The following is a 14,712-nucleotide window of genomic DNA, read 5'->3' as shown; positions in this document are numbered from 1 at the left end:
TTTTATTAAATCTAAAACATTGTTGTTGATGTACTAACTGTGCTAATTGCATGTTTTCTGTCTTAGATGGAGTAACTGTCACTATTCAACTAAATAAAGTTACCAGTGATCAGATTATACTAGTAGTCATCGCTCGAGGAGAGAGCAACGGAGCTCTGTACAATGTTTCCTTGTCAAATGGCACTGACCTTTTATCATCGAATCAAACACAATCCAGGTCTGAGGTGACATTCGTGCAACTGAAACCTTCCTTTCAGTATCAAGTGTTTGTACAACAGTTGTCTTGTCCGCACAATGACATTTATAACAGCAGCATCTGGACAGGTAAGACTTTTGTGAGCTCCAGAAAATTATTTTCTCTTTTCTTTTTTTTCGAGGTCACAATATATACTGGTGACTATATACTGGATTAGCCTTATTAGTATCAGTAGAGAATTTACCAAAACAACTGGAGTATATCAATATTCAATGAAACCTGTTTTAATGGACTTACGTAATATATAAAAGACAAGATTTTGAGAGATTTCCTCTCTACATCAGGAATGAAGCAATACACAGACCAGAAGAGAGTAAAAAAACCTCTCAAAAACTTGGCTGTAACGGAATGCAGTATAATAGTACACAATATCCGTTGGTATCTTCAGGAAATCCACAGTCAGAGTAGAAAGCACGGCAATATCCCCAATCCTCCCAATAACCGGGCGAAACACAGTTTGGGAGTCAACTAACTGGCTTTATTCACAGCTGGCATATTTATACAGTTCCCCATGCAAGGGGTTTCCATACAGTAAATCCAGGGGATTTCTCCCATCATGCAATGTGACTTTCCCAGCAGGCATTGCTGCACGAGAAGGATACTCCCACTAAAATGGACGATTAAGTGGATTATCCCCTCGTGCAGCAAAACTGACAATTTACTTTAAAATACATATTTCACACAATATTCGGTACTTTGGAATAACCGAACGTTCGGTAGGTAGCTGGGGTCGAAGCGCATACTTCGTGAGAATACCGCTCTGATCCCAGCTGAATTAACCGAACGCCGCACAGAATACATTTAAACATTGAAGTTAGTTTAAAAGTACCGAATAAGTATGGGGAACATAATGTACCGAACGCGGAACTCCCGAACGCTCTGGAAGTCCAGCGGTGTTCGGATCATTGAGTAGCCGTTTTCAGTTCCAGGCTCTCGACGACCGAACACCGCTGCAGAGACAAAGGATCCAAGATGGCCGACCGCCGCATGGTCGGTAGCCGAACGACGGCCACCTAGGAGAGCCCTTAATTACCGATTGCAACAATGTTGCAATCGGTTAATTGATGCCACACGACCTGTGAATGTGTGGTCGACCTGGGGAGCCCGCATTCGTACGGCGAACGGCCAGGATAGCCGTGTTTCGTCGTACGAATGCTTTGTATGCTGGCAGCGTACGGCTGCCAGCATGCGAACGGCCATAATACAACACATATACATTTAACGGTACACATTATGCAGTCAGCCTACGGACAACCTGTAATGAATATAGTTCAGAAGTGGCTAGGTTTGCCACATTGGCTTTTAAATATTATATTTGTCCAATAAAAATATATATCACGCCTATACTTTGCTTAACAGCAGAAAAACACATTTTCTCTTTCAGATATCGACTTATTAATTTTCTCATTTTAAGTTCAAATAGTCAAGCTGGAGCAAAAGCTGTTCCTGCTTGAATAGTTCTGCGATGTACGCATTGCATTACTGTGCGTTTATTGCAGAGGACGCATTGCTGTGAGTTTTATAGTTATGGAACTCTGTGATACACTCCTAAATGGTGCATGTTACTGTAAGTTTAAAAAATGATGAGGCTCTGTGACACATTTCTAAACACTGCACATTGCTGTGAGTTTAAAAAATTATGGAGCTCTGTGACACATTTCTAAACACTGCACATTGCTGTGAGTTCTAAAAATTATGGCGCTCTGTGATACATTTCTAAACATTGCACATTGCTGTGAGTTTAAAAATGATGGCGCTCTGTGATACATTTCTAAACACTGCACATTGCAGTGAGTTCTAAAAATTATGGAGCTCTGTGATACATTTCTAAACACTGCACATTGCTGTGAGTTCTAAAAATTATGGCGCTCTGTGATACATTTCTAAACACTGCACATTGCTGTGAGTTCTAAAAATTATGGCGCTCTGTGATACATTTCTAAACACTGCACATTGCTGTGAGTTCTAAAAATGATGGCGCTCTGTGATACATTTCTAAACACTGCACATTGCTGTGAGTTATAAAAATGATGGCGCTCTGTGATACATTTCTAAACACTGCACATTGCTGTGAGTTCTAAAAATGATGGGGCTCTGTGATACATTTCTAAACATTGCACATTGCTGTGAGTTATAAAAATTATGGCGCTCTGTGATACATTTCTAAACATTGCACATTGCTGTGAATTTAAAAATGATGGCGCTCTGTGACACATTTCTAAACACTGCACATTGCTGTGAGTTATAAAAATTATGGCGCTCTGTGACACATTTCTAAACACTGCACATTGCTGTGAATTTAAAAATGATGGCGCTCTGTGACACATTTCTAAACACTGCACATTGCTGTGAGTTCTAAAAATGATGGCGCTCTGTGATACATTTCTAAACACTGCACATTGCTGTGAGTTTAAAAATGATGGCGCTCTGTGACACATTTCTAAACACTGCACATTGCTGTGAGTTATAAAAATTATGGCGCTCTGTGACACATTTCTAAACACTGCACATTGCTGTGAATTTAAAAATGATGGCGCTCTGTGACACATTTCTAAACACTGCACATTGCTGTGAGTTCTAAAAATTATGGCGCTCTGTGATACATTTCTAAACACTGCACATTGCTGTGAGTTTAAAAATGATGGCGCTCTGTGATACATTTCTAAACACTGCACATTGCAGTGAGTTCTAAAAATTATGGAGCTCTGTGATACATTTCTAAACACTGCACATTGCTGTGAGTTCTAAAAATTATGGCGCTCTGTGATACATTTCTAAACACTGCACATTGCTGTGAGTTCTAAAAATTATGGCGCTCTGTGATACATTTCTAAACACTGCACATTGCTGTGAGTTCTAAAAATGATGGCGCTCTGTGATACATTTCTAAACACTGCACATTGCTGTGAGTTATAAAAATGATGGCGCTCTGTGATACATTTCTAAACACTGCACATTGCTGTGAGTTCTAAAAATGATGGGGCTCTGTGATACATTTCTAAACATTGCACATTGCTGTGAGTTATAAAAATTATGGCGCTCTGTGATACATTTCTAAACATTGCACATTGCTGTGAATTTAAAAATGATGGCGCTCTGTGACACATTTCTAAACACTGCACATTGCTGTGAGTTATAAAAATTATGGCGCTCTGTGACACATTTCTAAACACTGCACATTGCTGTGAATTTAAAAATGATGGCGCTCTGTGACACATTTCTAAACACTGCACATTGCTGTGAGTTCTAAAAATGATGGCGCTCTGTGATACATTTCTAAACACTGCACATTGCTGTGAGTTTAAAAATGATGGCGCTCTGTGACACATTTCTAAACACTGCACATTGCTGTGAGTTATAAAAATTATGGCGCTCTGTGACACATTTCTAAACACTGCACATTGCTGTGAATTTAAAAATGATGGCGCTCTGTGACACATTTCTAAACACTGCACATTGCTGTGAGTTCTAAAAATGATGGCGCTCTGTGATACATTTCTAAACACTGCACATTGCTGTGAGTTTAAAAATGATGGCGCTCTGTGATACATTTCTAAACACTGCACATTGCAGTGAGTTCTAAAAATTATGGAGCTCTGTGATACATTTCTAAACACTGCACATTGCTGTGAGTTCTAAAAATTATGGCGCTCTGTGATACATTTCTAAACACTGCACATTGCTGTGAGTTCTAAAAATGATGGCGCTCTGTGATACATTTCTAAACACTGCACATTGCTGTGAGTTCTAAAAATGATGGTGCTCTGTGATACATTTCTAAACACTGCACATTGCTGTGAGTTCTAAAAATGCTGGCGCTCTGTGATACATTTCTAAACACTGCACATTGCTGTGAGTTCTAAAAATGATGGCGCTCTGTGATACATTTCTAAACACTGCACATTGCTGTGAGTTATAAAAATGATGGCGCTCTGTGATACATTTCTAAACACTGCACATTGCTGTGAGTTCTAAAAATGATGGCGCTCTGTGATACATTTCTAAACACTGCACATTGCTGTGAGTTCTAAAAATTATGGCGCTCTGTGACACATTTCTAAACACTGCACATTGCTGTGAGTTATAAAAATTATGGCGCTCTGTGACACATTTCTAAACACTGCACATTGCTGTGAATTTAAAAATGATGGCGCTCTGTGACACATTTCTAAACACTGCACATTGCTGTGAGTTCTAAAAATTATGGCGCTCTGTGATACATTTCTAAACACTGCACATTGCTGTGAGTTTAAAAATGATGGCGCTCTGTGATACATTTCTAAACACTGCACATTGCAGTGAGTTCTAAAAATTATGGAGCTCTGTGATACATTTCTAAACACTGCACATTGCTGTGAGTTCTAAAAATTATGGCGCTCTGTGATACATTTCTAAACACTGCACATTGCTGTTAGTTCTAAAAATTATGGCGCTCTGTGATACATTTCTAAACACTGCACATTGCTGTGAGTTCTAAAAATGATGACGCTCTGTGATACATTTCTAAACACTGCACATTGCTGTGAGTTCTAAAAATGATGGCGCTCTGTGATACATTTCTAAACATTGCACATTGCTGTGAGTTATAAAAATTATGGCGCTCTGTGATACATTTCTAAACATTGCACATTGCTGTGAATTTAAAAATGATGGCGCTCTGTGACACATTTCTAAACACTGCACATTGCTGTGAGTTATAAAAATGATCGCGCTCTGTGACACATTTCTAAACACTGCACATTGCTGTGAGTTATAAAAATTATGGCGCTCTGTGACACATTTCTAAACACTGCACATTGCTGTGAATTTAAAAATGATGGTGCTCTGTGATACATTTCTAAACACTGCACATTGCTGTGAGTTATAAAAATTATGGTGCTCTGTGATACATTTCTAAACACTGCACATTGCTGTGAGTTCTAAAAAGGATGGCGCTCTGTGATACATTTCTAAACATTGCACATTGCTGTGAGTTCTAAAAATGATGGCGCTCTGTGATACATTTCTAAACACTGCACATTGCTGTGAGTTCTAAAAATGATGGCGCTCTGTGATACATTTTTATAGTTATGGAACTGTGTGAAACATCCCTAAAAATGGCACATTACTGTAAGATGTATAGTTTTGGGGCTGTGTGATACACTTCTTAACACTACACGTACTATTAGTTTTATAGTTGTGGGGCTCTGTGACACCCTCTTGTAGACTGTCCATTATTGTGAGTTGAATTTGCATAGAGAACTTTTAAACACTCAAACACAATGCACATTAATGTAAGTGCTATAGTTGTAGAACTTCGTAATACACTCATGCACACAATACATTACAGTGAGTTTTACTTGCATGGGACTTTGTGATACATTCTTGCACAACATATATTCTAAACTCCTAAAAAGAAGGGTAGGGGAGGTATAGTCGTGGGTGTTATATACAGAGTTGAATGATCAAAGTGTTTATTTACATGTTTTTGTAAACACCGTCCAAACCTTTTCATAATAACTTCTGGACTATAATATAGGAAGATTGTCTGTAGGCTGTACTGTGTGCTATGTATATTTTGCTGTGTGTGTATTGTGCTATAGTGATTCGCATGCTGGCAGCCGTAAGCTACCAGCATACAAGTACTTCGTTCGGCGAACAGCGGCTATCTGGGCTGTTCGCCAAACGAATACGGGCCCCCCTGATAGATCACACACTTAGGGTCGTGTGGTGCTTGTTAACCAATTGCAACAATGTTGCAATCGGTAATTAGAGGCTCTCCTAGGTGGCCGTCGTTCGACTACCGACCATGCGGCGGGCGGCCATCTTGGATCGTCTATTCTGCAGCGGTGTTTGGTCATCGAGCGCCTGGAACTAAAAACGGCTACTCGATGATACGAACACCGCTGCACTTCCAGGCCGTTCGGGAGCCCGGTTTTCGGTAGAATCGTTCCCCTAAATACAATCGACAGATTGAGGGGAACTTCTATACAGAACAGTATTTGTTGCGGCGTTCGGTCATTTCAGCTGGGATCTGAGCGGTATTCTCACAAAAGGTGCGCTCAGACCCCAGCTATCTACCGAACGTTCGGTTACCTCAATGTACCGAATATTGTCTAAAATATGTATTTTAAAGTAAATTGTCGGTTTTGCTGCACGAGGGGATAATCCACGTAATCGTCCACTCCCAGTGGGAGTATCCCTCTCGTGCAGCAATGCCTGTTGGGAGAATTGCAATGCCTGATGGGAGAAATCCCCTGAATTATCTGTAAGAAAACCCCTTGCATGGGGAACTGCTTAAATATGCCAGCTTGTGAATAAAGCCAGTTAGTTGACTCCCAAACTGTGTTTCGTCCGGTTATTGGGAGGATTTGGGGACTTGCATTACTTTTCAGCGCTGACTGTGGATTTACCTGTGAAACCAGCGGAGATCGTGGATTATAATACTGCCCTCCGCTACAATTGGTGGCAAGCGACGGGATCCGACCTTACAGCCGAAAAAGCGCAATTGGTGCAAATTGCAACTGCCGAATGAGAAAAGGGAATGGCAAGTGGAATTCAGCGAAAGAACCGGCTACCGAAGTGAATGGAGACGGATTATTCTAAGCTAAAGAGACAGACGTTAAAAGAACTGCTAGAGGGGGGCGGAGCTTGACCGCTGAGCCGTGCAGACGCATCTGCCACGAGCTCCGATCCGACGGGCAGAAACCGGGGTACCAGCAACGAATATTGAGCCCAAAAGCGTCGGAGGGAGCACTACCCGTGTTGGGGGTGCCCCACTGCGCATTCTGACACCACCCCGGTGCCTGTCAATGCCGGGGAAGCGGAGTTACACGTGCGGCCTAATGGGGCTGAAGCAGGGAGGAGGGGGCCGCTCCTCTCAGCGAAAGACCCCACAAGCTGTTACACCTCTACCTACCCCCCCCCAGGGACCGGTGGGGGACATCCCGGTCTACCAGGCACAGACGGACCAGCACGGAACAAGACCACACCAACCGCCAGAAATGGCAGGGCAACAGACCCCAGAGGTACAGCCAAAATGGCCGACCAGCCCAAACAGCGCAGGCGGAATACCCGCACAGAGACATACACATCTCCTATGACAATACTAGACCGGACCTGCGCTGGTCTCAGGGCAGCTCTGCGAAATCGAGGAGTAACTTACCGTCAAGCTGAGCAGCTGGTAGCCTCATGGCTGCGACCGACAACGCGACGCAGGCACTACACACAGGTGCCCCACACATCCAAGATGGGCGTCCGACAAAACAGATACCGAAAGGCATCAAGGGCCCGACTTGGCCCACAAGCTCACCTTAAATCCTGCATGCGGCGGACACTTAACCCGCAACCAGCAACAAGCAAGCTACAACCCCAGCCTCGATCCTGCTCGGAGCTATGGAGAGCCCCAGAGCACCAAGCGAAGAACACACTAATACGCATTATCCACACCGGTTCCCGCGGTGACAAGCAGATGCAACAGCGACTGGAACCCACGACGCAGCACACTGCAGAGCCTCAGCAGGACCTCCAAACACTCCCAACACCCTTCAAGGCGCTGGGTATCGGCTGACCGAGCACTACCAGACCGGGACGCACAGCGGTATAAGTCCAAGGCCTTTACTACCATGGACGCTATCTATACCACAGTGGCACTTCCTAAGCAGAGTTTTTGTACTCCTTAAAATGTATCCTAGCCACATCACACATTTGCCTCTCAAACCTAACGATTATTTACAATAGCCTTAATAGACAGCACAGGGATTACTCAGCTTGTCTCTCATGTTTTAATGTATATACTTTTCTTAATTGTTTAGCTCTTATCCTAGGCTAGCCAACGTTATATGCTCATTCACTTTAGACATGATTACACAGCATGTTATATTTAACATTTCCTTAATAAGCAAGCTAATGTACCTACAGTTTAAACTTTTATCTTGTGACTCAAGCCTCAGTCCAAAAACTGTGTGCAAAGCTTGTCATCCTTACTTATTACTATTAAGTTTAACACAAGCTCGGCAAATCACATTATAAGCATTAATGTACTTTTTTGCGTAGTGTTGTGTTAAGCACTATAAGTTCCCTGTCTTACTACGTATTCTAATTACGATATCTGAGCCTGTCGCTCTGCTGCCCCCTGGTGGATAAACTTATGCATACAGAAATCTATAATTAACTGAGCCCTTAAATCGCATCTTCACGACAAAACGCAGTTCTCTATTATATTACTCACAACAAATGCACAGTGAGACCGCCAACCCGGTTAAGCGACAGTTACCCTGACGCATATCTAATAGTCTACTCGACTAATTATACATCTGCCCAGCTTAGCATGTTCAATCTATTACTGTTATAAAGCCTGATATCTCTATGTTTTACATAAAATGTATATTGATGTTTTAACGTTACATTAACTAAGCTGGATAACCAAGACATATATTATCACTCACCTGTTTGAATAATTCCATGTTCTAAGCTTGTTTTAAAAAATATAAAATGAGGCGGATATCTTCAGGAGATTTTGTAAACTGTTATGACGATATTAGCCTGTATAACCCCTGAAGTCTCCCTCTCTTTATTCTGTACCACCATAACCATATACCTCAATAAAAGAAAGATTGACAAAAAAAAAAAAGAACTGCTAGAAGCCAGGGGTAAGATAGCCAGCAGCAAACCCAAGGCTGTACTAATTGCCGAGCTGATGGAGTGAGACCGAGCCCGCAGCGCTACACCCCCAGCAGTCATGGAGGAAACGCTTTACCAGAGAGAAATGAGGACCAGGCTGGAATTTCTGCCACAGCCTATATCGGCTGACATGCTGAACCTGGTGATGGCAAATGTGCAGGAGTACGTGATGGCACACAGCCCACAGCATACCTTGTCTCGAGCAGAACCCTCGACTGGGTCACCCTACAGCCAGGTAAAACCCAAGATTCCCTATCATGCATTTAAAGTATTCTGCGAGGAGAAGGATGAGATCGATGGGTTCTTACAAGATTTTGAAAGGCTGTGTGATTTACATGACTTAGAACGGGCCGTATGGGTCCCACTGCTGGCAGGCAAGCTGGCAGGGCGGGCAGCCGAAGCATATCGCGCTGTACCCAGCGAGGACAGCAAAGACTATGAGAAAGTGAAGCGAGCAATATTAGAGAGGTATGCCATTACCCCAGAGGCATACCGGCGGAAATTTAGAAACCTGCGAAAACCAGATAAAGATTCTCATGCTGAGTGGGCACACAAGCTGGACCAAGCATCACAAGGGTGGATACAAGCGAGCCAAGCCACTACCATGGAAGGATTGCAACAGTTAATGCTGTTGGAGCAATTCTTCGACGGTTTGTCTCCAGTGACACAAGAATGGGTGCGGGACAGGAAGCCTCTCACCCTAACAGAGGCGGCACGCTTAGCCGACCAGCATTTTGATGCAAGAAGGCATCAGATAACCCTTTCCAAGAGTTACCCGCGACCCACGGGGTCACCCAGCGTTCCAACCCCACACGCTCCCACTGCATCCCCTTTTCGCCCGTCCCCAGGGAATGTACCACCCACCTCCAGGTATAATGGACGTGCCAATATCCAGTGCCACGCCTGCAAACAGTGGGAGCATATGGCCCGAGAATGCACCCAAAATCGAGGCAGACCCACCTGGAACCAAGCCCGACCGAATCCAGCACCAAGGGCTGCTGCCCACTATTATCAGCGGGAACCAGCTGCCCAAGAGATGTGGAGTGTTCAACCCGAGGAACCTCTAGGGGTATTACACGAGGTGATGTCAGTTCGAGCCACCGACAACAGGCAGCATCATCGCCAGCTGGTGACCCTGGAGGGGAAAGAAGTACAAGGGCTCCGAGATTCCGGAGCCACGCTCACCTTGATCGCACCCCATCTAGTCCCAGGTTCCGCTCACACTGGCGGATCAGTGGCCGTAAGGGTGGCAGGGGGAGCAGTGTATCGTTTACCCACTGCGAAAGTACATTTGGATTGGGGTGTGGGAGAGGGGGTTGTGGAAGTAGGTCTCATGCAAAACCTACCAGTGGATGTTGTACTGGGGAATGACTTGGGCCAGATGACCTTTGCTTTTGTCCCACAGGCTCCCTACCAAGAAGCCCATCCAGTCACCACACGGCAACAGGCTCGCACCACGGCTCCACCAACACACTCTGAGGCTCAGGTAAGAGACCAAGACCCCCACCCGACACGTATGTCCTGGGATACCCCAGCTAAGTTTGAAGCCGAGGTGAAGTCAGATCCCACATTACAGGTGTACAGAGACAGGGTACGCACTGACCAGGGGGGGCTAGAGGGGGAGCGGTACACTTGGGAGAAAGGGCTACAATACCGCATTTCTGAACGGGGAGTGGGAGGGTCAGTCACAGTGACCACCAAACAGTTAGTGGTTCCCCAGAAATATCGTCCCGAGCTACTTAGGATTGCTCACGATATCCCCTTGTTCGGACATCTAGGAATGACCCGTACCCGATATAGGTTAACTCATGCATTTTTCTGGCCAGGGATTTCTAAAGATGTGAGACAATACTGCACATCCTGTGATATATGCCAGCGAGTAGGCAAGTGAGGTGACCGTCACAAAGCTAAATTATGTCCCCTCCCGATTATTTCAGAACCTTTCAGTAGGGGGGCCGTTGACATAGTGGGACCCTTACCCAAACCCAGTCCCTCCGGAAAACGGTTCATCTTAACGGTAGTGGACTATGCCACCCGATACCCAGAGGCCGTAGCACTCTCGAATATCCATGCAGAGACGGTGGCCGAGACTTTAATGAAAATATTCTCCCGGGTAGGGTTTCCCCAAGAAATAATATCCAATAGGGGCACCCAATTCACCGCCGAGATCACCCAGCAACTGTGGAAAATATGTGGCATTAAGCCAATAGTAAATTCTGCGTACCACCCCCAGTCCAATGGCTTATGCGAGAGATTTAATGGTACGCTGAAGCAGATGCTCCGTACGTTTGTAGAGGCCCACAGAGACTGGGAGCGTTTTCTGCCCCATTTGCTCTTCGCATATAGAGAGGTACCTCAAGAGTCAACAGGGTTTTCCCCTTTTGAATTGCTGTTTGGGAGAAGGGTACGGGGGCCATTAGACCTAATTAGAGAACATTGGGAGGGAGAGAGTAGCCCAGATGGAACCCCTATTGTATCGTACGTACTGGAATTCAGGGACCGTCTGGAGGCGCTGACTCAGGAAGTGCGCACCAACCTCCAGGCGGCCCAACAACGCCAGCGCCGCTGGTACGATAGGGGAGCCAGAGACCGCAGCTTTCAAGTGGGACAGAAGGTTTTGATTTTAAAACCTGTCCGCACAGACAAGCTGCAGGCCATCTGGCAAGGCCCATACCAGGTGGTGGAACAGAGGTGTGACACCACCTATGTGATTGGCCCATGCTCAGGGGTAGGGAAGAGACGCATGCTCCATGTGAACATGCTCAAACCCTACCATGAGAGGATAGAGGACGTGGCGGCGATATGCGCCTCAGCCTCTGAGGATCAGGAGAATCTGCCCCTACCTGACCTATTAGAACAGGAAGAACAGACAGAGCCCTCCAAGGGGGTTCAGCTGGGGGAGCAGCTAAGTTCTCAGGAGCGTGCCCAGATACAAGAGCTGATTGTAGCTAAAGGGTCTACTTTCTCCAATTTGCCTGGGTACACTCCGCTAGCCACCCACCGAGTTAAAACCCCGGGACAGCTACCTATGCGGCAGACCCCATATCGCGTACCTGAAGCAGTCAGGACGCATATGAAAATGGAAATAGATGAGATGTTACAGCTAGGGGTTATTGAACCTTCCGATAGCCCCTGGGCATCGCCGGTAGTGCTGGTACCCAAGAAAGACGGCACGACACGTTTCTGTGTCGACTACCGGAGGCTAAATGACAAAACGGTGTCTGATGCCTATCCGATGCCCCGGATAGACGAGCTGCTGGATAAGATGGCACGGGGCCAGTATCTCACTACCATAGATTTATGTAAGGGATACTTACATAAAGGGATACTTAAGTCGGCGTTTGTCACCCCGTTTGGCTTATATCAATTTCGAGTCATGCCATTCGGGATGAAAAACGCTCCTGCGACGTTTCAGCGGATGGTAGATCGGTTACTGGACGGATTCCAGGAATACGCCTGTGCCTACTTAGACGACATAGCTATATTCAGCCAGACCTGGGCAGAGCACTGTAACGGAATGCAGTAGTATAGTCCACGATCTCCGTTGGTATCTTAGGTAATCCACAGTCAGAGTTAGAAAGCACGGCAATATCCCCAATCCTCCCAATAACCGGACTAAACACAGTTTGGGAGTCAACTAACTTGCTTTATTCACAGACTTCCATATTTATGCAGTTCCCCTTGCAAGGGGTTTCCTTACAGATGTTACAGGGGATTTCTCCCATCAGGCAGTATAATTATGCCAACAGGCATTGCTGCACCTGAGGGATCCTCCTACTAAAATGGACGATTAAGTGGATTATCCCCTCATGCAGCAAAACTGGCAATTCACATAGAAATCCATATTTCACATAATATTACTCGCTTTCATACGAATGACCATTCAGTAGATAGCTGGGGTCTGCGGGCACATTTAGTGAGAATACCGCTCAGATCCCAGCTAAACTAACCGAACGCCGCACAAAATACACTTAACCATCGAGTTCGGTTTGAAACTACCGAACATCGATGGGGAACAGAATGTGGTGAACGCGGAACTCCCGAACGCTCTGGAAGTCCAGCGGTGTTCGGATCATTGAGTAGCCGTTTTCAGTTCCAGGCTCTCGACGACCGAACACCGCTGCAGAGACAAAGGATCCAAGATGGCCTACCGCCGCATGGTCGGTAGCCGAACGACGGCCACCTAGGAGAGCCTTCAATTACCGATTGCAACATTGTTGCAATCGGTTAATTAGTGCCACACGACTGTGAGTGTGTGGTCTACCTGGGGAGCCCGTATTCGTTTGGCGAACGGCCCGGATAGCCGTGTTTCGTCAAACGAAAGGTTTGCATGCTGGTAGCGTACGGCTGCCAGCATGCGAACGGCCATAATACAATACATACACAATCAAGGTATACAGTAACACATTCAGCCTACGGACAACCTTTGTTAAATATAGTCCAGAAGTGGCTAGGTTTGCCACAATGCTCCCCCAGAACCAAGCCGGCATACACAGTCTGATCCCAACGGATCGGCTTGGGGATGTCCGGGAGAGTACTCACAGATCACTTTTCGAGTTCAGTTTGTCTGGATAACCCGTCGGCGTTACCGTTTTGTTTTCCTGGGCGGTAATGGATGGTGAAGTCGAAGGGCTGCAGCGCCAAACTCCAGCGCAGCAGTCTGGCATTGTCCCCAGCCACACGGTTCAGCCACACCAACGGGTTGTGATCTGTGAGTAAGGAAAAAGGTTGTCCATACAAATATGGCTGTAGCTTTTTAAGGGCCCACACCACGGCCAGGCATTCTTTCTCAATGGCGGCGTAGCTCACTTCACGGGGCAACAACTTTCGGCTCAAGTAAGCTACGGGATGCTCTCCGCCATCTGCTCCCACCTGGCTCAGCACTGCCCCCAATCCAAACATTGAAGCATCTGTGTGGACAAGAAATCTTTTAGTTGGATCAGGAGCAGTTAATACAGGAGCATTAGTCAGAGCAGTCTTGAGTTGTTGGAATGCCTGCTCACACTCTGGGGCCCAGACAACCTGTCAGGGAAGGTTCTTTCTGGTCAGGTCCGTCAGGGGTTTGGCCAGGGCGCTGTAGTCGGGTACAAATTTCCTATAATACCCTGCAGTCCCTAGGAAAGCTAGCACCTGAGTTTTGGTCCTTGGGGTAGGCCACTTTGCCACGGCCTCAATTTTGGCTGGCTCGGGTCTCTGCTGCCCACACCCTACTCGGTGCCCCAGATAATGCACTTCGGCCATCCCTATGTGGCACTTACTGGGCTTTAAGGTTAACCCTGCCTCCCCAATACGGTCTAAAATAGCCCCTATATGGCGTAGGTGGTCTTCCCAGGTCTGGCTAAATATGGCTATGTCGTCTAAGTAGGCACAGGCATACTCCTGAAAGCTGCCCAGTAGCCGATCTACCATCCGCTGAAAGGTAGCCGGAGCGTTTTTCATTCCGAAGGGCATGACCTTGAACTGATACAGGCCAAACGGAGTGACAAACGCCGACTTGGGGATGGCGTCATCGGCTAGGGGAATTTGCCAGTATCCCTTAGACAAATCAATGGTAGTGAGATACTGGCCCCGTGCCATCTTATCTAACAGCTCGTCTATCCGGGGCATCGGGTAGGCATCAGACACCGTTTTGTAGTTTAGCCTCCGGTAGTCGACGCAGAACCGGGTTGTGCCGTCCTTTTTAGGTACCAGGACTACCGGCGATGCCCAGGGGCTATCTGAGGGTTCGATAACCCCTAGCTGTAACATCTCGTCTAATTCTGCCTTCATATGGGTCCGGACTGACTCAGGGACCC

The 14,712-nt window shown here is 46.0% G+C and overlaps 2 protein-coding genes across 2 annotated transcripts in view; both read left to right on the top strand.

Moving 5' to 3' along the window:
• LOC134600026 (mucin-2-like) overlaps positions 1-14,712 on the top strand; it is a 389,376-nt gene that overhangs the window by 131,599 nt on the left and 243,065 nt on the right. The gene's annotated exons all lie outside the window — the stretch shown is intronic.
• LOC134600587 (uromodulin-like 1) overlaps positions 1-14,712 on the top strand; it is a 33,508-nt gene that overhangs the window by 542 nt on the left and 18,254 nt on the right. Inside the window, exon 2 of the mRNA XM_063445027.1 lies at positions 67-324. Coding sequence (XP_063301097.1) covers positions 67-324 — 258 coding nt within the window. The remainder of the gene's footprint in view (positions 1-66; positions 325-14,712) is intronic.

The sequence above is a fragment of the Pelobates fuscus genome, chromosome 1 (assembly GCF_036172605.1).
Source record: "Pelobates fuscus isolate aPelFus1 chromosome 1, aPelFus1.pri, whole genome shotgun sequence".
Taxonomy (NCBI): domain Eukaryota; kingdom Metazoa; phylum Chordata; class Amphibia; order Anura; family Pelobatidae; genus Pelobates; species Pelobates fuscus.
The sequence above is the reverse complement of the archived record's forward strand: the minus strand, read 5'-3'. Positions and strand labels throughout refer to the sequence as shown.